This window comes from Copadichromis virginalis, linkage group LG7 (genome assembly GCF_057382275.1).
Source record: "Copadichromis virginalis isolate Kocher_CV1m ecotype Utaka linkage group LG7, C_Virginalis_male_GT1.1, whole genome shotgun sequence".
Taxonomy (NCBI): Eukaryota; Metazoa; Chordata; class Actinopteri; order Cichliformes; family Cichlidae; genus Copadichromis; species Copadichromis virginalis.
Window position 1 is genome coordinate 45527783 of NC_140624.1, and position 25602 is coordinate 45553384.

The window sequence follows — 25602 nt, forward strand, 5'->3', positions numbered from 1 at the left end:
CTAACAGGGCGCCTAATGTCATTATTCACACCATCTAGGTTATTTGTTTTATAATGGCCTGCTTAAAGTGGCTGTGCATTTCGTGTCTGGATCGCAGCTAGAAGCGTCCAATTTAGGAGGACAAATGAACCAAAATAAGGAGCGCAGGCAGGCACATCATCGGACATTAGCAATCCAATAGCTGGGGGAACGGCCAGCCTATTTCTCAATAATGTGAACAACAATATTCACGTGAATATGTCTTCAAGGAAGCATGTATTTTTCATATCAAAATGTAATATCTGCAGGAACAGGCCTGCACATTTTCACTTACGTATTTTGAAGTATTCATTGGCTTCTGCCTCAAGCATGAGCCATCCATCTGGACTAACATCATTCAGTGATAACAAAATTAGCGCTTTCGGCTTGCATCATTTATGAAGGAGCCAGTCCAATCTTTTCCAGCTAAGGATTGACTTACATCATATAATAAAACTGAAATCTTTGGGTGAAAAGATGGATCCTAATGGAACGAGGTAAAAAAAAAATAAAATAAAATAAGAAGAGAGCGACTCGCCTTGTGCTTAAGCTTTAAATCCCTTTGCAATAAAGCCAGAAAAAAAATCTTGTCTTCCTACAACTGCTTTATCATTCGTGAATATAATAAAGACTGCAAGTTTGCCAGATAATGGCTATTAATAGGTAATAAGACAGTACTCGCTGGGTTTAGAAAATTTAATTTACTTGACAATCCTTATTAAGAAGAAGCAAAAAAGGGTGAGGGATTAGGGTCGTACATTGCAAAATGTAGTTATTTCATCAACATAATTCATGGAGAGCGCTCACATATTCATATATAATAATTGCACTTTATAAGAGAGACAGTTTGCCATATAAATCAAGGGAGAGGGGGGTGGGGACATAAATAAATTGGATTACAGAACCAGTGCAGACACACAAAGAACTACTCAGTCACACATCTCAAACCATCGCAGATAATATAGCCCTACAAAGAAGACACTGTAAATGATTCAGGCGGCCTGCTCTTCTACGTAGCACTTCCGTTATACACACGGCGTCGTGAGAACAGTGTCGGGACTTTATGTCATTCAAGGAAAAATGTTCACACAAGCTTCTGAAATTCAAAAACAGTTTAAAAAAATACAACCAAGGGCATATCTTGCTTGGCCTGAATGCCACAGTGTTGATTTGGACATGCAACAGTCCTTAAAAGCCGAGCTGAGCGTGACTAGGTTAAATCAGTATAGGTGTTTAAATTACACAAGTTTCTCTGTGACTGTAACAAAAAAGTATGTTGGTTAGATGTGTATATATATTCACATTTGAATGGTGAAAGTATTTCCCCATGCAGCATCTAGGAGAGTTGCATCGTACTGAGAAAGCTGGGGCAGTGCGTATGTCCGATAAAGGAAAGCCAGGAGAAGGAAACCAAAACACAAATCCACAAGAAATCAACAGACAACCAAGAAGATTGGTTAAAAGTGATTTTTGAGGAGAATTCTTGCTCTCAAATAACTAATAAGAAAAAACCCCATAAAACAAATACAGTATATTCACAAAAAGGCTTACCAGAGATCATTAACCGGATTCAAGTAAAAGTTTTCAGAAGGTTACCGATGATTTTGTGATGTAAAAATGCAAATAAGTGCTCGGCATCACGTGAACGACAGTAATCATGTCCAATGGCCATTTAAAGATATAAAAATACAACGTGGAAAGTCCATAGAATAAACCTGTATTTTAAAGTCATGATTATCATTTTACCCTTTTTTCTTTTCCAGGCTTGTGAGACAAAGCCTTCTACAAATAAAGTACATGCACAAACAAAAAGGCATGTCTCTCGCTCACAGACACCTCTGCGGTCTATAAAAGATGTGTCGCTTCCCTGTCCTGCCGTCTTATCTGTAGACGGGGAGCTGGATGTGGGCTTGCTGTTGGTGCTCCATGAGCGGAGGCATCCCCATGGCTTCGTACCCACGGCCCAGCATGCGCTCTTTGATGCAGGGAGGGTGGATCTCACTGATGAGGCACTCCAGAGACTGCAGGCTGCTGCTAAGCACTGCAGCGTGGCACAGGCTAGAACTAGACAGCCCACAACAGAGGTTTTGGTCTGTGCTGTAGGCCTGGGTATGAGGAGGGGGAGGGGGAAGAGGAAGAGGAGGGTGAAGCTGTGCCTGGTGATGTTGTGGGTTGTGGTGGTTGTGAAGATGGGGATGGGGATGGGAGAGACCCACATCTCTAGGCCTGGCTGCACATGTACCCGTTGTCAGCACCTGATAGGGATAACAGTCACTGTTAGGGGTAGCCATGACGCTGTCCCACAGAGGAGCGAAGTACTGTCCGACAGACACCTCCCCCTGTACGCTGGCGCTGACTCGCTCCTGCCCGACGCCCACTCTGCCAGGATGCGGCCTATACGGCAGCTGTGAGGAGCGGGCCAAAGGGAGGCAAGTTTCAGGAGAAAGGCCAACCCCAGCTTCTGCTGCTCTGTGGCCCTGAGCACTGCTACTCACACCGTACATCCTCACTGCTCCCTGCTGATAGGGCTGCTGCTGTTGCATTTGAGCTTTGTGCTGCCACACAGTGTAGTCTCCTTTGTCCAAGTATCCAGCTTTGGCTCTGTCTGCGCTCTGTGTCGGTAGCACCGCTCCCGCGAAAGCCAGACTGCTCTGGGGAGGCACTCCCAGGACAAAGTCTGAGTCTGAATGCGCCACCGCAGCCACGGCCTGCAGCGAGGGGCTGGCTCGGGCCTCTCCCCCCAGCTGCGGCGCCTGGCTGTGAGGAACTCTGCTCATCTGCCTCATCAAGCTTTGAACCTCTGCCAGCTCAGACTGGGGGGGCAGGCTCTGATCTCCAGAGGCTATTCCAACGCTAGAACAAAGTGTCTCGATCGGTGCATCGGGCGGCTTGCATGAGTTTACGCGATAGGCTTTATGCCCGTTTCTGACGGTGTAGACATTATTCAAAGGATTATTATATGGTGCCACAGAAGCCTGGCTGTTTACATGTTTAGTCCTTCTGCCCTCTGAGGTTTTCACCACACCTTTGACCACCACAGAGGCTTTGACAATGGCCAACAAGCCTTGGTAGCCTCCCGAGTACGGATGCGAATAGGGGCTGTAGCGTTGACCAGTGGTGTCCAAGCCGTTTACTGTTTTGCTGAGCTGTTTGTGTTGCGGCACCCGCACATCCGACGGGAAGATTTTGATGGACAGTGGGCTGTTGGCAGTTTTCTGCGCAAAAGCATCCAACTCTGCAGGAGAGGGGTACCGAGAAATCATGGAGGACGGCTCCCCTGAGAAGAAAGCAGAAGACAGAAACGGTGATTAGCTCAGAAAATGAGCCCCTTGTGTCTTTCTTTTTTCTTCTTTTTCCCTCTTAAAATCTCAAACCGGTTTTATTACACACCTCCAGGATTTTTTTTAAACTTAGGCTCAGTTCAACTCACAATTAGTTCATTCTGGGAAAAGAAGAAACAGGAAAAAGCAAAGGGTCTAATTTCAAAGTAGTACAAAATCTATAAAAACAGCAGCTAGCACTAAATGCAGGATGATCCTGATACAGGAAACTCTGACAAATAAGCATACCTTTTTTTAATTTTTGCTTTTTAAAAATGTGATCAAAAGGAATCTTGGTTATTGGAGCACACCTTAGCAGAAGCAGAAGCCTCATCTAATAAGGAGTACCTAAGCAATTTGCCAACATAATTACTCAAGTATCACCACGTCCTGCCTGTGCAATGCCGTTCCACTTTATGCCTTCGTAAACTTGGACCTAATCTATGCAAAAGCCTGCAGCCTAAACTGTGAAGGAAAACTTGACGCAGATGGACAAAGAAAAAAATCGTCGAGGGCACAGATGATTGAATTGTGTGCGAGAAAGCAGACGGGACAAACTAAGATTGGATTTAAGCACTATTATTCAGGCAATTTCATGGCTGCTTAACTCCTAGTGACTAAGGTGGGGAAAAGGCACCCCATTTAAAAACAATAAATCACCGTGTAGAAATTACCACCACCTTTCGGAGTGACACTTTTATGGAATTTCTGACATAAAAAGAAAAGCTGCTGAAATTAACCCAGATCGCAGCGTAAGTCGGAGGAAATCACAGCAGGCAAAAGAACAAAGCTGTAATCTGCAATAAAGAGTGAAAAGGGAAAAAGCCCCCGAAAAAAACCCTCAACAAAAAAAACCCAAAAAAACAAAACACTTCATTTCATTTTCAATAACAAATCCAATTCCAGCTATGCAGGGGAGCGCTCGCTCGTCGTTCCCATTTGAAATTGATTTGGGAGTTCATTTCATTTCAGGCCTACAGTGAGCCTCCCGACTGTGAAAATGAGTCAATCTACAGATCCATCTCATGAAAGAAATAAATTGGGTGTTTAAAATGGAGGAAAGAGGCAAGGTGGAGTGTTCAATCCATCCAACAATCTCCCAGCGGAGCAGAAGGAGCAGGCACCACAGTGCCAGGAGCATGAATGAATTCTGGGGAGAAATAAAACAAAAGCAAAAACACTGCTTATTATGTATCGCGGTGCAGCGCTGCTATAGAAAACAATGACAGCTGGGATGTTGGAGAGGTGTTTGTATTGTATACAACATCAAGATGGGAGCTATCTCTTCTCTGGTTTCCCATAATACTACCCACCGGGGGGGGGGGGGATCGAGGAAAAAGCAGCTGCAATAACAATTTCTGGCAAATGTATAAAAAAAATAAGATAAATATTCATGACTACAAAGCATAAGAAGAAGAGGATCACGTCCACCTGAAAGGAGCTTTAGATGATTAGATGCGATGACACATTTAAAAGCGTAATAACCGCTTGCATCACCACAGCACAAAAATCCCCCCCCCCCCCCCTCTTTTTTTTGTTCCCCGCCTTTGATAACGGCGCTCAGTTAAGCAAAGATGGATGATTTAGCAAAACAAATCAAAGACAGACATTTTAGCCGTTTCTGGTTGAGTAAAATGTCAGTGCTAAGCCCCAGCATGCTGTGATTGGCTTGCTGTTCCACAAACACTTCAAACACTCTGAATGCTAACACGTCTTCACGGGGTGTCTGATATTGTTAGTCCAGAGATTACAGCCCTGTCAGAGCTATGGAGACACAACACAGCTGCACTTCCCACTGCGGCTGCCTTAATGTTGCCACTATGGAAAGCCTCATTTGCAAATAGGCACTCTGCATTCACATATTTATCATCTGAGGACCACTACTGTGTGACACAGGCATAAAAAAGGATCAGTTTAGACTTCAAAAAACGAAACAAAAAACCCCCCAACCGCTGGATAATGTGAAGTTACAAGTGTGATCAAAAACAGCATGAGCGGCATTACATTTGCTCGAAATTGCAACCACAGGTACTTGTTTCAATCTTGAAGGCTTTACCTCCAGTCGGCAGCGTTTGATGGCAGTGAAGTGAGCGCCACGCGGGTTGGCTTCCCCCAAAGCGTGTGTTAGCTGTAATGAAAGTAACGCAGTAACTCTTTCCTCGCAAAACACATAAGCTTTCCTGCGAGCACACCCCAACCAAATTAAAAAGTGCAGTTCATCAGTTGCAGTGTGAAAGCTGACGTTTTCTCTCCAGTTGCCAATTAGACAATAGCCTACTGTGCCGGCTGCCACCTTATCCAAATACTCAACATATGCATATTATTAGAGTGAAAACCGTCGGCCTGCAGAAAGCGCTGCCTCCACTGCGATCCGCAGATAGGAAAAGGTCATTTGCACACTCCGAGATTAGGTTTGAACTTTACTGTGAAAAGTTACAAGGCAAAGCAGACTGTGTACCTCGCAGTACGTGCTCCTTTCCTCCTTTAGTTTGAAAACAAGCAAACAAAAAGTAAATAAAATACAATAAAAACGAAGCCAGCTTTTAATTCCGATTCATTTGCATCCAGTGTTAAGCCACAGGGATTGTATTCAGAGCATTTCAACTGCAGCACATGAGCATACGAGGCAGGAAAACCTCATTATTTTCATTCTGCAGATAAGAATGCGCGAGATAAAACTGCTGCACACTTTTAACCCAACAATGAGTTCATCTACTCTAATCTTTCCCTGCTGCAATTATGGGATCATGCACGCTGATCTTACAGTAAGTTTGTATTAATGCAGGCTTATATTTTTAGCACATTCATTGTCAGTTTTTACGCTATAAGCAATATTATACAGGCGTGTACTGTAGGAAGACTGGAGCCATTTTCCCGCATGAACTCTGAGTGTCGCTAGGGTCAAGTCGGTACACTGTGTGCCACTGCCCTTTATCACATTTAGCACACAGCAGGGGACAGTCTCCTTCAGACAGGCTCAGTACTGGAAATTCTCAGCTTGGATTAAGTGAGAGTGACACACATAATGACCGCTCTCTTGCTGTGAGTTCAGTGGACAGCTACATGCACTTTTCACAGGTTAAAGGGCGTCTAACGCTCTAAAACTCCAACAGATAATGCCATGAGTCCAGATCATGTCGATAAACAGCTTGAAAGTAAAGCGTACATTGTCGTTCACAGCTTATTTGAGTGGATCCAGTGCGGAGGGGTGGGGTTAATTTCTCAAGACGTCAATCTCATAGGTCACAAGGCTTTTAAGATAGGAAGAGATCAGATAGCACTGAAAAGGATATGAAGCAGAAGCATCTGAGAAGAAAACAGTTTTCCCTTGAAGTGGGCGCTCAGTGAGGGTGACAACCACTGCTCAGCTGTGAAGGATTATGAGCAAAAGAGGATTCAAAATGAGGCCGGGGGGGGGGGGGGATCGCTTGTCTATTTAATTTGAAACCAGATTTTTAAAACCATCTTTTTACCTTTTTTCTCCAAAGTGTACATTGCTTTACTGTGAAAAGGCACAGTGGTATAAAATAAAGACAGAAGTGAAGAGGTGAAAACAAATACGAGGCTGTTCGCATGACAACAAGGAAATGGCAGCTATGTGCTGTGAGGTAAGACATGGCAGAGAGATAATTAGCAGTCTGACCTTAAGCACTTAATCACCCTGAACCTGCAGACAGCACGCTGTTTCTCTCCTCAGCCCTGACAGCGAGCAGCAGCAGAAGTAGAAGCAGCTCAGAAAATACCATCAGCCACTTTTCTGCAAGCAGTCTTGACCAAAGCCATCACGCAGTGCTTAAACAAGCTTTGACCTTTTAGCATTTCCACCGCTTGCTTTTTAGACGGGACTGATTGAATCGAGCTTGTTTATGTGAGGCACGCTGGACTGTGATGTGCGGTGCTGCTAAAAACCATGATGATACATTTAGTGGCTCCTCCGGTCGGGATTTGGCGTTTTCTTTTCTTTTGAAAGGGGTTCGGCACATTTAACACGCCAGTTTCAATGGGTGCTGTTATGGCACCCACTGAAACTGGCACACTTTCACAGGAAACAACTAATCTTGATTTCCTGCTTCCACGCAGGGGACATGCTTGGAAAGAAAGAGCTCAGGGTGAGGGGCAATCATAAACGCTCAATCACCACTACGCCTGATTGTGCGGGTGTGTGTGTGTGTGTGTGTGTAGCTTCAGGACAGAGATTTCATTAATATTAGCATAAAAATAATCTGGAGGGATAAACCATTTTTAATCATACAGTGTTATGTCCATGTATACATACGTATGGGTCTTTCATAACCTTTTTCCACCCACACGCAATCCCACTCGACGCTTTCTGCCACTTTAAAACGGGCTAATCTTTTTCCCGTGGTCACACTTGAAGCCATTTCCCCCAGATTAGAGCAGGGACCTCATTGTTTTGGAGCACTTTGAGTTAATCACTAATTTATGGGCAAAACAAGCCCCAGAGGCAGGGCTGAAACAGGAGTTGGACAGGCTCATTGAGTTTCCAAAACCACGGCTTCCAACCATTTCATGCCCAGAGGGAGAACATAAGGAAACAATTAGAATGGTTGCTAGATACGATTCCCAAATGAGATAAAACTAAAATAAATAAAAAAATTCCATTTCATTGTTATTATCCATACATGTTGGCAGAACTGCCAGACCAAAAAAACTAAACAAAAAACCCCCCACAGGCCTTTGATGTTAGGCTAAAGACTTATCTTGAACACTTTTGTGTGATAACATGTTTACGAGTGTCAAATCCTCAGCAGGAACATGGCACTGAGAACTGGCAGTTAATTACAGAACAGCGCTTCTCAGCAGGCATAAATACTTGTTTACCACACCAATAATCCTGATATTTAAAATACCTTAATAACTAGGGACGAAGCTCAGAAATTCAAGAACGCTTTTAAAAGCCATCCCTCTGTTACCATGACAACCTCCTCCGTGCACTCACTTGGCCCAGTAAGTCCAGTCATTAGAACCATGTAATTAATTGCTCCTGCCTTCATTCATCTGTTTAAGACGAGCCTCTGCAATCGACTATCTGCCTGTTAGAGCAAACGGAAGATAACTTTATGGCTTTTATTTATCTTTTTGGTATTTTATTTTACATTATTTACATGATTAGAACCCAATTATATCCTGGTGTGATTGATTATTTCAGTTAATTCCCAGCTTCCAATTTTATTATAAAGCAGACTTACGCCATGCTTTTATTGTGACTCAGAGTAGCTGCGTGATTCAAAGTTCAAGAAAACTCATTTGTCTTGTAGCTCCATTCATCTTCTGTGTATAAGCAGTAATAATATCAGCAATATAGTACTGTACAGAAGTCGTGATTCATCCCTCATGTCTTTATATTTCATAAAAGTGTAATTTTTCAAGGGAAATGTGAAATAAGTGCAACAGTTTATTGAAATACATTCAAACATGCTTGACGGTCAGTAATACTCGGAATGACCACCTTTATTCTTCGGCACAGCCTGAACTCTCTTATTCGGCTTTCTTGTCATTTCTTTAAGCCGTCTTCGGGAATAGTTCTCCGGGCTCAGTTGAAGGACAATCAAAGCTTATCTTTGGATGTTAGTTTCCTTTTGTTCTGTTCTCTGTCAAGATGATCCTACACTGCTTTTTTCCCCCTATCCTGACATGCTTTTAGTAGCAAAGTGCCTTAAGATACAATTTAAAACTGGTTCTTTGCCTAGCTGGGGGTTTTTTGTACATGCAACACTGGTTTTTCCTTTGATTTAGGCTCCTTTTTATGCTTAAATGATTCATAGGTAACTGTTAAGTGGCTTAACAGCATATAAAAACTGAAAATGATCAGATACAAATACTGGACTCAAAACAACTGAGAAAGCAGCCAATGTCTAAAGTAAAAATTTTAAAAGACCTTCAGAAAGCCTGGAGAACTATTGCTGAACGCCACTTCAGGAAAATATAAAGAAATGAGAATCGGCTAAAGACTTTTAGCTGATTCTCATTTAGAGGATTAGAGGATCCTCAGGAGGTCCTTTTGTCCCTCTGTGGGGGGATACTCCCACTAGGTTTATATCTGGGACTTTCCACCATTTGACCTTAGAACTGAAGAAGCTTCTCGGATGAGCGGTGAAACGTCTTCAAGTAACTTAAAGAAGTCCAGACGCTTTTCTTTGCAAGCTCCATTGACTACGATGACCTGGATGACTGAGAACCTTCACAGGCTAAAGACTTTTGCACACTACTGTATCTCTTTAAGGATCCCCTCTCTAAAAGCCCATTTCCTACTTATTGGCTTTTGCAAATAGAACCCTATACTTTTCAATCTCAGGCTCTTGCTGTGCTTGAGATGAGCATATAAAGACATATGTACAGAGTCGACATCAAGTCAACACAAGAATAGAAAAAAAAAACATTTGAAATTAAGCATTTAGAGCAGCCTGAAGTCTTAGCTTTAGGTTCATAGTGATTATGTGTACTTTATTTTTTGAAACTGTGAATAATCAAAGCATACATAAGGAAATTCATAACGGCTCAGCTTTACACACACTGACTGAACTCAGTTTAAAGTTGGAATGATTAATAAAGAGGGCATTAAAAAGATTCACAATAAAGTTTTAAAGTTGTTCTAAAGTCACCGGCAGAGTTATTTCAGGTGCCCCCAGTTCAAGAAAAGACATCCCATTCATTTTCCCTACAGATAATCTTTGGGGACTCAAAGCTGGCTCACCTCTACTGTAGTTAGAGTTGATTCACTGTCTCAAAAACTAACAACAGTGCAGAGACGTTTTAACTCCAACTGCAATGGCGAAAGAGAAAACGCTGCCTGTGATTTGCTTCTTCTTCTTCACAGCGGTAGCGGCTAAAGCTTTTATTGTAGTGTTTAAAGCCACTCGCCATGCCCAACAGAGCTTCAGATTTGAGTGCTAATTCTCTGCGCTTCACATCGCAGCGAGGCACAGGAAAACGCTGACACCGTATGCTCTTAAATCTCACTCACACTAACCTCTCTATTCACAGGCTTCTTTGGTAAACACAAAAATAAAAACACTCAGACACTCATTCGCCTCATTTTCACGAGCCTCGCTCTTTCCACGTCAGTGCTCCCTGGATGAAGGCTAGGTACTCACAGAACAGAGTAACCTCAGGGTTTAACACTTGGTTATGTGTGCTCGAGGAGGCTCTGGCCAAATACTTCCTTGCACCAGTGTCATTCCTCATTTGTTTCTATGCTGCTTGGGCAAAGTTTCCCCCTCTCAAAGGCGGGCCGAGTGCAGGCCGGCAGCGTGGGAAAAAAAGCATTTCCAGCCCCGGCTTTCAAGCTGAGATAACAGCGAACATCACAGCTCTCAATTACTCTCATCACATAATTCCTAACAGTCGTTTCTCAGAAATCTTTCGCGTTGGTTTGCGTGGCCGGGAGCTCTAATGGCCCCGCACCTTCCATTTATCGATGGCTAAAAATGAAAATGGCTTTCAAAAGCACAGCAGTGGCTTAATACTGCCCCCTTTTAACTTGATCCAACGACTCATTTAAGGAAGAAGCCCAGACCACACAGACTGAGCTCCCATCAGTAGTTTATTCCCTGTGGCTGCGCTTGAAATGTCAGGCTACAGCTGGAGGGTGCTGCACCACGCACAGTGCAGTGCATAAAACTGAAGGGGGGTGGAGGGGGGTGGGTGGAGGCCCTGCAGGTAAACAGGATGAGAAAATGCATCCCTGTTTCTGCCTGAGGCAAACCAGGCCCTTCTGTTCCAACATTTAGCAGACAAGCGCTCCACTGATTCCCAATTAATATTTAATAACAGAAAAGACAAAGGGGTATTTCACCTGGGGAAATGAGGGATGAGTAGATGGAGCTTAAGAGGGAATGAATTTTTAGCATTTCAAATTTGAATATGGTTGGATACACACTGCTTGGCTACAAGTAAATAAGGAAGACATAATAATTAACTGCGCAGTCTGCGACACCACAGATTTCACTTATTTTGGCTGATTGGAGCTTGTATTGTAACTGTATACAATGCACTTAATTGACATGCCGCCCCCCCCATGCTGTTAGTCTCGTTTCACTTTTTATGGTACTTTTAACTGCCTGGAGTTTGGTGACCTCATTAGACTCACAGCATGACTCTATAGAAGGTCAACCTGAGGAAATCTAATTATCAGAAATAAATGAGAACGAGACGCACGAGAGTGCACAAGATCATGCAAACAAAGAAAACCGGGAACATAACCAGTCAGATAAGCTAAGAAACAACTGGGAAACACTCACTGGCCATTTAATTAGGTACACTTGCTAGTACTGTGTTGGACCCAGAAATGCCTTAACTCTTCAAGGCATGGGTTTAAGAAGGTGCTGGAAACATTCCCAGAGATTTTGGTCCATATTGACATGACAGCATCACACAGTTTCTGCAGAAGTGTCTGGCTGCACGTCCATGGCGCAAATCTCCCATTCAGCCACATGCAAATGTGCTCTACTGGATTCGGATCTGGTGACTGCGGAGACCATTTGAGGACTGTCAGCTTAGTGTCAGTTCAAGAAACCAGTCTGAGATGATTTGATGGGTTATCCTGCTGGAAGCAACCATCAGAAAATGGGCAAACTGTGTTATAAAGGGTTTGACGGTCAGCAACGATATTCAGCTACGGTGTGATGCTTAAACAATGCTCAGTTGGTAATCAGAGTGAAGTCCCCCCCCCCCCACCTTAAATCAAACAAAAGTGGTGTCAAACAGGGAGGGGGGGCAACTTCACTCCAATCAGTGTGCCAAGAAATTACCGCCTACAACATTACAGCACCACCAGCAGCCCGAACCACTGATACAAGCCATCCATCCTTTCATGTTATTTACATTAGACTCTGACCTTACCACCTGAATGTCACAGCAAAATCAAGACTCATCAGACCAGTGCAGTTTCTGTAGCCTCAATTTCCTGTTTTTAATCAACAGAAGTGCATGAAGTGGTGTTTAGCTGCTGTAGCCCATCTGCTTCAAACTTTCATGTGTTGTGCATTCAGAGATGCTCTTCTGTAAACCTTGGCTATTTTATTTATGGTTACCCTCCTGTCAGCTCGAAGCAGCCTGGCTGTTCTCTTCTAACCTCTAAGATCAACAAAATATATTTTCACCCAGAAAACTGCAGCACACCATTTAATTTCCTCTTCTGGACCATCCTCTGTAAACCCCAGAGATGGCTGTGTGGGAAAATCCCAGCAGATCAGCAGTTTCTGAAATACATCAGACCAACAACTATATATTAAAAGTCACTTAAATCACCTTTCTACCTATTCTGATGCTCGGTTTGAACTTCAGCAGGTCATCTTGACCACGTTGCTGCGATGCGATTACCTGATTTGATATTTGCAGTTGAACAGGTGTATCTAAGAAAGTGGGCGGGTGATGAGAAACAGACAACAGAGCAGAAGTAGGCTTTGCAGGTAGGATGAACCAGTGGAAGCGAGTTGGACAACTACACAAAGAGCATGAAAGCAGAGTAAACTACATAAAGAAAATAATAATCATCTCATTTAATCAGTTAATTGAAAGAAATCTAATCATAAATTCCACTCCCATAGATTCAACACTCAACCTTACAGCACATGCCGTGCAATCATTCAAAATGAAGGTCAAACAACACCCACACACGAAGCACCTTCTGCACAGTGTGAGCATCATTAGTAACCCTGTATGGGCGATTTGAGTCACTCTGTAATTTCACTTTGTCCACTCTGACCTGCATGCATTTGCACTGCATGAGCACGCTGATTACAAGCTTTTACAATTAGCAGACATTATCATCAAGTAGCCCATTACTTTAATTCAAAATGCTCCACAGTACCTGGAATCTCAGCGAGCGCTGCTGAAAACAACCACGTGTGATCTTTACGAGCACTTTGAGCCAACAAGGTCAAGTAGAACGTGACTTTTTTTTTTTTTTTTTTACTCCCAGTGTGTCGTGAAAAACAGATACTTTATGACAAAATGTCTTAAATGTGTTCGATAGGACTCACCTTTGTGGGTGCATGACTGCAGCGGTGGTACCGGCAGCAGCAATGGCGGCGGCGGAACATCGAGGCTTTTGGGTGTGCAGGCCAAATGCTGCGACGAGAAGTTTTGCCGTCTCTGGATACAGGCCAGCATGATAGTTCACTAGGGCTGCGCACAGCCTGGGTAAACCTGCTAGAACAAGACAACAACAAAAAGAAATCACATGATTTTACACTTTGGTTAACACTTAACACCTGATAGACAAAACCACACAGACATATCAGTAAGTTTTAGAGACTGTACAGTTAACTAAACGCTAACTCGCCTCTGTCCACAATGAAAATGTTAATGTGGGGATGTTTAGCAGGTATACTAACATCTGCTAATTAAGGCATCAAAGTACAGTCAAGATCAGAAGGAATGTCATTAAAATAACCATCTACCATCAATATTTCTTTGAATAACCACTGTTAACTTCACAGTCCCTTTAGACTTTACAGGAGACTGAATCAGCCAATTGGATGACTCTGGAAAATGTGAAGGGTGGCATCAATTTTTAACTTTTAACTATATTTTCATAAGTTTTACAGCTTTTCCTACTAATACAAACCTTCCCAATGGTCATTCATAAGTATTAGATTTCTGTAATTTTACACATTTATTACATACAATTTAAGACTAAAGAGTTGTGCTGACAGATATCTTTCATTTACTCCACCAGCATGCAGAAGAACTGACACGCGCTGTTGAAATTGCACTAATTTTTCTTATATTAAAATATCTCAGGGATTAAATGTCTAGTTACATTTCTGTACACCGACAGACGAGGGAGTTTCACCGGTCGGGCCAACAGAAGATCAAAGTAGCTCTATGTGGCCCGCGATGTAAAATAAGTTTGACGTCCCTGCTTTAGAGCACTGGTTCTCAAACTGTGGAGCACAGAGCCACTGCTGCCAGAGCCTTGAAGTCCAGGGGTAAATTGTAAAGACAAATAACAAAACATCTTTATTTAACTAAAATTCTACTTGGATTCTTTGCTGATTGATAAAAAGTGCGGCATGTGACCCTTTTTTTCAACATCTGAAGCAAGGCATACCAGAAAAAGTTTGAGAACCACTGCTCTAGAGGGTTAAAATCACATTCACCCAGAAGATGTTGAGAAATATCCGTAGTTACTGAAAAATCACACCTGCTCAACATAAAGATTTAGCCTCTGACCACCAACAGCTATCTGTTCCAAAATTCAAGCTAATCTTCAAAATAGATATATGTATTTTTTAAAGCAGGTGGCTGCCTTATTTGTGCCTGCGGAGCTAAATGTAATCACTGGGTTTCCTTCTCTAGGGAAGATGAACAGTTGTGTGTAGTTTTGTGGCATCCCATCTATCAAATAGATGGGCTAATTATTCCTTCGATTATCCACAGTGATTTTTTTAACTTCAAATTAAAAGCATCAGGCACTGCTGATGGAAGCAAACTGCAAAGCTTCCTCGTGGACATTAAAATCCAATAGGCGTGTTCTTTGTAAAGCGCAGATCTAAATTTCTGCAACCACTCAGATCCTTTTACCATATTAAAATTCAGCTGCCCCTCGATGAAATGCAGAGACTGTAAATTTAAGAAAGTAATATAATTTAATGATGACTCCATCTCCTTCCTCTGCTTAGTTGTTATGATGGCTCCTTCCCGTTATCAACCTTGCTTTCTGCCTGTTGTGATCACAGATCATTTACAACCCCTCCTGTAGCCTCGGGCCGCGTGTTTCGATTTCTAACCGGCTCTGAGACCTTGGTTTCTTGTTCTATAAATTTATGACCGTATTGATCAGCAGAAAAAGCCAAAAGCAGCTCGCTCCCTAAAATAGGTTTGCAGTGTTAAGTACTGTCAGAGGAAATGAGAGCCTGTGTCTGAACAAGACTCGCCAAAGCCACAGCCACAGCTGTGCTGATTGAAGCAATCACTCTAAAAAGAGCGAGCTGCGCTTTGAGGAAATATTTCAGCGATAATCGCATTTGACATTCTGTTTGATTATCTGAAAGAGTCAGCAACTCTGAATGCCAGCGTTGCAAAACTAAGAAAAAAGAAACCTCAGGCTATCGTGCTGTATTTGTATCAGGTAGCCCATCTCGAAGACAGACAACTGCTGTCAGTTCAAAATGCCGCAGAACTATTGGTATACTAGTTAATCAATCTGGTGATTACAAATTGAAACACTGTATTTTTCTTAGATGTGCAGTAGTCCCCAAAATGGCTACTTACGAGCCTGCAGCATGTAGCTTTCAGATTGCCCTTTTTTTTTTTTACTTTTAAGGTTCTTCTGGATTTTTGTTTTGATTTCTGCCTCAGGGTCTGGAGGGCAGCTAAAGCAAGTCAACCACATAACAGCATGTTCAGCAATGGGCTGCAGAAACATGATTACCTTCGCCTCAAAAGGAAGAAGACGGAGTGGATCTTGTGTTACTCAGGTGCCAAAAAGAAAAAAAGATTCCCCCACTCCCTTCCTCCACCCAACATCTGTCCCTCGGTGACAAGATCACTTCAAACTGCTCAGCGCAACCTGCCTCATCTGAACACACACATCTGAAGAGCTAAAAGCCTCGGTATGCCTGGATTCCATTTTGAAAATAATAGCAATTTCACAACAACCCCTCCATTACTACACATTTGTCAAGAGGGAAATACTGAAAAGGCAGAAGGAACACAAGAGAGAAAATGCACGTCTGGAGAAATCCCTTCACAAGCAGAAAATGAGACATGAATTTGGAATACCTTCCATTACTCCCATAATTTGCAGCTGGAAGAAAATGCATCAAGCAGGGCGCTATATTTCAAAGAGAGGGCAGCAAGGACTTGACAAAAAAAGTCACTGAGAGCACAAACTTAAATCTTAAAAATAGTCTGATTATCCACGAAATAGAAGAGAAATGAAAGTAATGTCAGAATGCATGATATTATCTCAAGCCCTCAAGCAATTTCATCCTTTTTATACAGACACAGTTTTGCTCGATGAATCTTTTTTATGCTTTGCACTTTCTTATGATATATCCTTCCTTTGTATTTTGCTTCCAATGAGCGAGTCTGGTATTTTTTATTTAAGAAGTCTTTAGGACTTGTTCTTTGGACACTGTCTGCTTTTTAGTCTTTGCTTCTGACCATCTGCAGAGTAACATTGCTTTCTTGTTCATTAAGCCACTTCAGAATGACCTTTGAATTATTCGAGCACAAAAAAAGGCACTTAACTCAAAGGATGAACCAGTGTTGTTTTTACACTTCACAGGCAACTTAGCAAAGAACCAATTTTAAACTCTTTTGTTAGGTGCTTTCTTATTAGCAGCCTGTTAGTTGAATCTACAAAAATGATAACACATAAAATAAATAGTATTTTTGCATATCTACAGCAGATGAACAGCATCTGAAAGTCATTAAGAAATAGGTAAAAGATCCTGCAAAGACCTGACACAGGACCTGAGAGATACATCTGACCCGACAGTTGATCCAGCTACTGTTCACCAAAGCCTCATCAGAAACGTTCTCAGTGGAAGGATGGCTGTCAAGAAGCCATTCTTAAAGGGAAACAGGGAGAAACAGCTGAAGTATGCCAAATTACACAAAACGTGGAGTGAAAATCAGTGACATCAGATCTTATAGACTGATCTGTCCAAATTTTTAATTTTTAGTTCAAACTGACACTGGGGATGCCAGAAGAAATCTACAGCCCTCTGCAAAACAAGGTGGAGGCTCTATCATGGTTCAGGCTGCAATTCAGCCACTCACGGCCAGAGCTCGTGTCAAAACTGATGGAATTATGAACAAAGAAAATTACTTTCAAATATAATTCCAACATGCAGTACCATTTAGAAAGCATCTGATTGGCAGCAGCTTCATTTTTAAGCAATGACAATGATCTCAAACACTGCCACTGCATAGAAAAAAGCAGTGTGAAATCATCTTTACACTGAACGCAACAAAAGGCAGCCAACAGCCAACAAGAGATATGAATGTGCTTCAAGAAGCCTGGAGAACTATTCCTCAAAGAAATGACAAGAAAGCTTGCCTAAGAGAGTTCAGGCTGTGTGAAGAATAAAGGAGGTCGTACTATTACATACATACTATTATATTGACTTTTAAGCTGTTTTTTCCTGCACGTATTTCCCATTTTCCTAGAAAAATATAAAGAAATGAGGTGTGAATTAAGCAATATGTGCGACTGTCTGCTCCATAATCTACAGTATTTATGCATTCAGATATAAGCTACTCGAGCGTTTAGGTCTTCTGACTCTCAGGCGACATCCATGCAAGTGATAAGCAATGTCGTGTGGCCCACTGAGGACCTGACAGGGAGATAAAGGCCTTGTTTTTGCAGCCCATCTAATTGTCCCCCATGGTGCTCTGATAAGGATATGTTGGCGGACAAAGTCGTTTTTCAAGCCTTTCCCCTTTGTCCCTGTCATACTGTAAAATGCTTCATATTATAATGTGACGTCTGTCAGCACAAGGCATTTTGGGAGATGATGAGGTGAGGTGAACTTCAGTATGGTTGTTTAATTTAACAGACAGTTTGCAGATGATTCAAACTGAATTATTCAGGCATCTTGTTATTCTTGAGATGACTACACCAAAGCAGCACCATTTATATCCTGACAATTCACCGATTATAAATTCATTCCCTGAGATAATAAGGTTTCGTATGCATGATAACCTAGACAATGCTACTGCATTATAAAACACATAAAAAGGCTTGTGTTCTTGCTTTACCTGTTTGGATGTATAAAGCAGCTGCACAAGAACATCCATCAACGGAGGAAAAAGCCCTAAATTATACACAGGCTCAGACAAGAGCATCTGCCTGACCTTCTGGAGTCTTTTATGACTTTGCACAGCATTAAGGGTCAGAGCTGAGATAGAGGCAAATTGCACAAAGAGCCTCCTTCTCAACTAATGTCAAATGCACAAATACACCATGCACGCTGGCTCCACGCACACACTCACGCTGCCACATTTACACTCACACCTCCCTAACCGAACCATCTCAGCTACCGTTAGCAGTTCTCAGGATCTTCTGTAAATAATTAGATGATAATGAAAAAGACGAGCACCCTTTTCACTATGCCAGTGGATTAGCACGGGTGCTATGCTAATACCTTTCCTTCTACTCAGAAACTGCAGGCAAGCAAAAGGCAAAGAGAGAGAACAAAAACCCAGAAAAGAAGGTTAAATGAGAATCAATAAATGACTAACAAAGAGCAATTAGTTATTACAAAAGAGAAAAAGCAGTGTCTCACTTTGAATAAAAATGACAAGGTCCATGAATAACAATCCACTTATTGTATAATTAATTGTATATTATGTATGGCTTTCAGAGGCACTGCAGGAACCTGTCTAAGTAATGGAGACCAGACAAACCTCACATAGAGACAGAATTAGACAGCAGTGTTGCTGCAGCTGCTGAATTCACGCACACACGCACACACACACACACACACACACGCACACACACGCACACACACGCGCACACACACACACACACACACACACACACACAGATCATCCGTCCCCAATCCCTTCATACATTTTTAATAGAATCTATTACTTCTGGATTAACCGATAAGAGCTGGCCTGGTTAAATTCTATAATAGTTTACATAATTGGTATCAGAATAGCATACAAAAGAGAGCCATACTTCTCTTTTCACATTTAGTGTAGAGAAAGCAAAAAATAAATAAATAAAGGAGAAAGGAAACAAAGGTTCATGCGCGGGATAGCCAAACAACCCGAAGTCACTCTGCTTTAGTAGCAAGAACACTTTGGGCCTGCGGCTGATAACAATGAGCCTCATTAGCACCAAGATTAGTTCCTGTAAAAGGCTTTACAACAGTGTAAGAAGGCATTTCCTACAACTTATTTATGCAAGCACAAACTTTATGCAATTTATCATGTATAATATTGCGGCAGATGAGCATTCGGTTGGATGTAACTTATGCAGCATTATTAGCCAGGTCAATAAGTCACTGGGAAAATATGATTAATATTAAAATGTGAGCTATAAAGATGTTTACAGCCTTTACCCATTCACGTATCTGCAGTTATTTTTCCAGTCCTGGAGGTTGCTGTGTGCCCTCTACTTTCTTATGTAAATCACTTTTTCCTTCTAAACACAGACTTTTTTTTTTGCAAATCCCACAATCATACAATTCAAATGACCAAATTTTAACCCTCCCTTTATCTAATAGCGACAACATTTTTTGAGCACAAGTTGACATTTCTAACTTCCAGAGATGTGTCTGACTGATACAAGATTTTTAAGATAGATACCAAATACTGATATGTCTCTTCTTTACTTTTAAAATATTTTATATAACAGGCATGACAATACCAATAGATTGACAAGCTAATATTAAATAGCTAACACTGGCCCACGGCCAAATTGCAGAATCCTGAATTGAAATCTATGGAAGAGTTCTGCAACAGCAAAGATGGTGGTAGAAGTATAATTTACAGGGTAAAAAAAACAAACAGTTAATTCAACTTTTTAAAACTACATTTCAGGGAAAAGCAATCAAACTTTTCAAGCTTTGTTTTTCAGATTTCACTGGGTGATTTTTATGTGTAGTTTGTATTTATGTCCTGGGACCAGTGAAACTGCTGGTCAACAAATGACCAGACCTAGTCCACGGTAGGCTCGAGGTTCTTGAAGGACTTTGATATAGAAACAGACGATCTGTGAGGGTCACCATTTTTCTCAAACAATTAATCATTTACTTTTCTGTTAATATAGGTCATTTCTGTCTGTATTTAATCTACACGACACAACCTATACACATGTAGAATTTTGCTTTTATGCTCAGCTTTCATTTGTGCAAGCATGAAATGCTAGTATTAGGGAAAAAAGGTAAAAAGAAAAAAAAGAAGTCTAAATACTAAATTAACTATTTGGAAAACAGTAATTCTGACATTTTATACATAAAGATGTGAAGCACAAATTCAGCCACGAATCTAAACCTTTTTAAACAGCCTTTTTTTTTGAGCAGGAAGCCTTGGGCTGACCCAAAATGGTCTATGTGCACACAGTGCCAAGGTAAAAGAAACACACTGCACACTGGGTAAAGACTGGCCAATGCCAAAGCAGCATTAGAGGCTAAACAGAGCTTTATCTTATCTTTATCCCAGTATGCACACTTGAGACACACTGTCAAAGAGCTATGGGTATACAGCCTGGCCTTTAGAAAACCCTGACTTCAAAGATAACAGATCGTGAATGAGAGTGAGCTGTAGGTTTTGTGGAGAGATAAACTCTTTTGTCAGTAGATGAAGACTATTATTTTAACATGACATCTGTTTGCCAAACCATGGACAGGCAGGATTGTTTTTAGTCTTCCAATTCCATGACAAAAAAGATAAAAATGAGTTTATGTTAGACAAACAACCTTCTCCCAAGTCCTGTCTCCTGGCTTCTTAGTTTACTGCTAAATTGTAAAGGGTCACTGATTCCTTCAAGCCATTAAAATTTCGGGGCAAACAAACAACTCATTAAAAACTGTGGAGAAAATGCTGCCTGTATGGTTCTTATGCGGGAGATGAACCTAATGAGAAGCTTTCTGCCATGCATCACAGAAACATTAAAATGCTCTATGAGAAAAGAGTCTTTGATCTTTGGTTCAGCTTATAAAGACATCATCTCACCGCCTTTCTTTAGCCTTTCTTTTCAGACTAAATGATGACGCATCAGTTCAAATTTGGCTTTACATTAATCAAAAATAATTACCAAGTAGCAGTATGTAGACAAAACAATAACAACCTTAGGAGGGCTGGTTCCCTCCTCCCTAACCTCAGGAGGCCCAGTCCTTAACCTTCAACCCACAGCCCACGTCTCACTAAGCCTTCATCCTGTTAGAATTAAAAGACCAATTAGACAAATTTCAAAAGATGACAGGCTGCTCATAATTACACCTGACATCTCCTAGCAGATAAAGAGCTGATTACAAAGGGTGCACAGGAGAAATTGCTAAGCAACAAAACCACTGACATTATCCCAGTGAAATGGACAAGTTGAGTGCACAGAAGACAGATGACAAACCAAATGAAAAAAAAATGAAATAGCACCGAGTAAAGTGCCGGACCAGCATGTGCCACCAAACAGCCTCGGTGCACTTTGGCATTGATTCTTGCTATTCTTCCAAGTCTGATGGTTGTGCAAAGTACTTACAGTCCATAACGTCCCACAGGTATTTCAGTGCTTTGAAGTCAGGCGACTGGTAAGGCTGTAAAATAGTTTCTGGATCAGAAGCCAGTCTGGAAATTGGTTAAATCTGAACTCCTTCTACTAACCAGCAGGGGGCGACTCTTCTGATAGTAGACAGCAATTAATGCGCAGCCTACAAAAAAATCGCCCCAATTTTCACTTCATTTATGGCTTCAGTAAGCACTTTTCTTATGCGTTTATCACCCCAGCCATTACTTTAAGTCTTACTGGATACAACACAGTGTTCAATTTGTAAAGCATGGGCTTATTTTGAGTAGAAAAGACAATAAAGACAGGGCATTGTAGGGTGTGGCTACTTTTTACTGGAAACACAAAGAAGAGGACAAAAATCCCATCCACATCACAACGGGGCCACTGGATCCCTTTACTGTAGAGGAGAAGGGATCAGGTTTTGTTTGTCACCCATCCATATATTTTCCAAGTCATCTGCTTCATGTTATCATTCCACATCCATGGACTGATACACCACAGAAAATTCGCTGTACCCTGAAAAGTCAGTCAATGGATGACATAGCAGAAAAAAAGGACATGACCTTAATTAGTCCTTGCACTTGCCTGAGTAATAATCTTTCAAGAAAAGGTCATTCTCCTAGCGAGCAGCTCCTTCCATTCAGTAATTCGGTAGGCCTGGAGATTGAGCCAGCCTGAGGAAATTTCACAATAAATCAGAGCTCAGCTTCGCTCCTGAGAAAGCAAAGGGAAGCAGGCAGCCAAATGACAAATCCCTTTTCCCTCACAGAGCTGGAATTACTGCTGGGGTGTGAGATGTGAGATCAGAGGGAAACCCCCATGGGGGTTACCTGCACACTGACTGCTCCTGATACAATGCAAATTAAAAGCCTCTCGAGCAAGTTCGGACTCGGTCAACACATACTTCAAACACGCAAACACCATGTGAACACGTAATTACAGCTAGTTAGCTGAAAGTAAGATTTTCAAACTGAAGCTTTCAGAGAGAAAAGAAAAGCGATGGAAATGAGCAGGCGGCAATATTTTCAATACACTCTGACATTATAATAAATCAAAGGCCAGAAAGTCATAATTTAAATATGTTTATAGGAAAGCCATAAGGAAGAAAAACGACCCAGAAAAGCCTATTAAACTAAACCCAGGGGAGTTGGCATATATTTCTCTTTTGCTCTGGAAACAGCCAGAAGAAAAAGAAGATGATAATAAAACACCAAATTGCTGGCTTTTCTTCTCTGCCTCTGGTGCTAAGCTGTGACATCCCATCTCTCTGGGTAATAAAGGATCTGGCCCAAGCAGGAAAAGCATGCAGGGTAGAATTTCACACCTGGCCAATAATCTTTAGGAACTCCGCTGCGGCTAACCTTCAACCTCGGCTGCCACCGGTGCAGTGAGGTGCGATGATCCCACCTCCGGCTTCTAGACAATAGAAATGGAAACCTTCTGAGGCAGCCATGAATGACCGATAATATACTTCAAAGCACTTCCCATATCCACTGAGATGCTGACATATAAAGCGCCTTTCAAAGCCTTCATCCCATTCATGGATGTGCCGACTGATATTTACTTACACCATAACGCCTCTATAGGAAAAAAAGACTAAAAATTTAAAAATGTTTTGTGTCTTGAAATAAAATAAAAATCACGTGCCTCCTATATTTTCTACAATTACTCGTTAAATACATGTTGGAGCTAGTAAATACTATATATTATTGTTTAAGACGAAAACAAATGAGCGACCTCCGCTCTGATGAATGCACACTGGCCAATAGATATGATACACAGCTATAATGATATACAGTAAGGGCGAGACGCTCCTATCCTATTAGTGCGCACTGGCACTGGGCATCTTTCACCAATTCAGCGCTGTCAACCTAAAATCAATGCTGGCATTACACGCTGAAGCGCCCGTACGAACCTTATTTCCTTTCTCACTCCGTTATTGTTAAATACTACACACACACACACACACACACACACACACACACACACACACACACACACACAGACATAATTAGAGTAGAGGCAGTCTGACTGGCACAAATGCATGGCAAACTAAATTACTGAAAAAAACTAAAAAACAAACATTTCACAGGAGTCCCCACAGAGGAGATGAAACATTATTATAGAGGAAAAAGGGGAAACGTGATCGATGTCTTACAGAGTTTTGTCTTATCATAAGGCTTGTTTATCTTTGGTTCGCCACGGCTGATTGGTTGTTCTCCTGCTCGGAAGGCGTATTTCCTCTGCAAAAGCAATCTCGCCACAGAATTCGCGATGAGCGCCTGAAACCCCGGGAGGAATATCCATTGATAAAGCTGGCTCCGTTAACTGCACTTCCTCGACATATTCGCCGCTGGTGTGGGAGATAATTTCACCGATTAGGTTTTCCTTGCCATCGCTTGCGTATCATGTCAGCAAGCCTAACCGAGCCGTGTGAACCACGGAGAGTGATGTCGGAATGAAAATGAGTCCTCTGCACTGTTGAAACCGGCTCCGGGCCAATCAATCAAAGCTTCATTTGAATATTCCCACGGCTCGGCCAATCGTGCGCGAGAGAGGGCGGCCGCTGTCGCGATCCCAAACCAGTCAAAGGAAGCACGTTCCCGTTTAGCGGAAAGATTTAAAGGGGAAGAGCGTCCCGTGTGTTGGCCCAGAACAAATGTAAGTTTTCGGTCTTTACACAAGCACATCTGATCGATCAAGAGAGCTACACACCAGGATTCCAGACGGGTTTTTTCTGCAGCTTATCCAGTTAGCAGTGCTTAATCAACCCTTTATTAGATTAGGTGTTCAGGAGGAGAACTGCAAGTAGGTGTCCTCTGTCCAAAAGCTATATATTATACACCTAGATTGTTATTCACGGGTCATCTATATGGTGGTGGTTTAGAAACTAACAACCTGCAGCTATCACTAGGGTTTACAGAGAATAGTCTGAAAAAGAGAAACTATCCTGTGGTAGTCCTATGTGGCAGTTCTCTGGATGAAAATGCCTTTTGACATTACAAGTCAAAGAAAAGACTGATTCAAGCTGGTAGGAAGGCAATAATAACTCAAACATCCACTTGTTACAACCACGGCATATGCAAAAGACCAGCGCTGAAATCACAATGCATCAAACCTTGAAGGAGAAGACCACACGGGGTGCCACTCCTGTCAGTAGAAGACCGGTAAAATGTTGCATGGTCTCAATTTCTGCCGTAACATTTAGATGGAAGGGGCAGAATTTGACGTGGACAACATGAAAGCATGAATCCATCCTGCTTTGAATTAATAGTTCAAGCTGCTGTTGGTGGTGTAATAGTGTGGGGGATACTTTCCTGACACACTTTATGCTCCTTGGTATCATCTGGGCATCATTTAAAAGTCACAGGTGAAACAACCCTATGGTAGGCACTATTTTGTACTTACCAACATGTTGTACTGGAGCAAATACAGCATCTCACATTCTCTCTCCGTGTCTCTCTCTCTCTCTCTCTCTCTCTCACACACACACACACACACACACACACACACACACACACACACACACACACACACACACACACACACACACACACACACTATTTTCTTCAGCTAGACTATCACAAACCCAGAACACATTCAGCCTTGCTAAAGTAACATGAAGACAACTGTAATGTATCTGTGAGTGTATAATGAGCTTATTATTACAAAGTCATTGTGCTGTCATTATTGTTGTTAGTTTGTAAAGCTATTGTAGGCTATTTGAATAAGACGAAACTACTTTATGGTGTAGGGGATTTTCTAATGAATGCATTTGAATGCATCTTTTATACATCTGAAACTGTTCGGTAACTTTAAGGTAAACAGAAAATACCCTTTACTTAACACTGTCAGGTAATGACTGAGAGACAACAGATACACTGTAAAATATGGGAGAATATCACAAACTGTAACCTTTAAAAAAGTCAGGACTCATCAGTTCAGAGATAAAAGCCTGTTTTCAACATAAGCTCATGACAATCTACAACACATCAAAGAAGGCGAATTTAAAATGCACAGGAATACATTTCCAATGCAAATAATCAGATTAAT

At 41.8% G+C, this 25602-nt stretch overlaps 1 protein-coding gene across 2 annotated transcripts; it reads right to left on the reverse strand.

The window, feature by feature from the left end:
* Nucleotides 1-700: 700 nt before the first annotated feature.
* LOC146705849 (protein FAM222A-like) lies at nucleotides 701-24007 on the reverse strand. 2 transcript variants are annotated; one of them, XM_085463703.1, is made up of 3 exons: nucleotides 23708-24007; nucleotides 13343-13508; nucleotides 701-3295 (listed from the first exon to the last, which is right to left on the reverse strand). In XM_085463703.1, exons 2-3 carry the CDS (start codon nucleotides 13470-13472, stop codon nucleotides 1899-1901), a joined length of 1527 nt encoding a protein of 508 aa, XP_085319829.1. In that variant the 5' UTR covers nucleotides 13473-13508; nucleotides 23708-24007; the 3' UTR covers nucleotides 701-1898. The 2 variants fall into 2 exon arrangements, with proteins under 2 accessions (XP_085319829.1, XP_085319828.1); XM_085463702.1 differs by having other exon boundaries at nucleotides 13343-13511.
* Between the last annotated feature and the right edge of the window lie 1595 nt (nucleotides 24008-25602).

Coding starts and splice junctions, on each gene's coding strand:
- LOC146705849 (XM_085463703.1), bottom strand. CDS start 13,472: ATGCTGGCCTGTATCCAGAGACGGCAAAACTTCTCGTCGCAGCATTTG. Junction 3,296..13,342: donor GCAGTCATGCACCCACAAAG/GTGAGTCCTATC, acceptor CTTTCTTCTCAG/GGGAGCCGTCCTCCATGATT.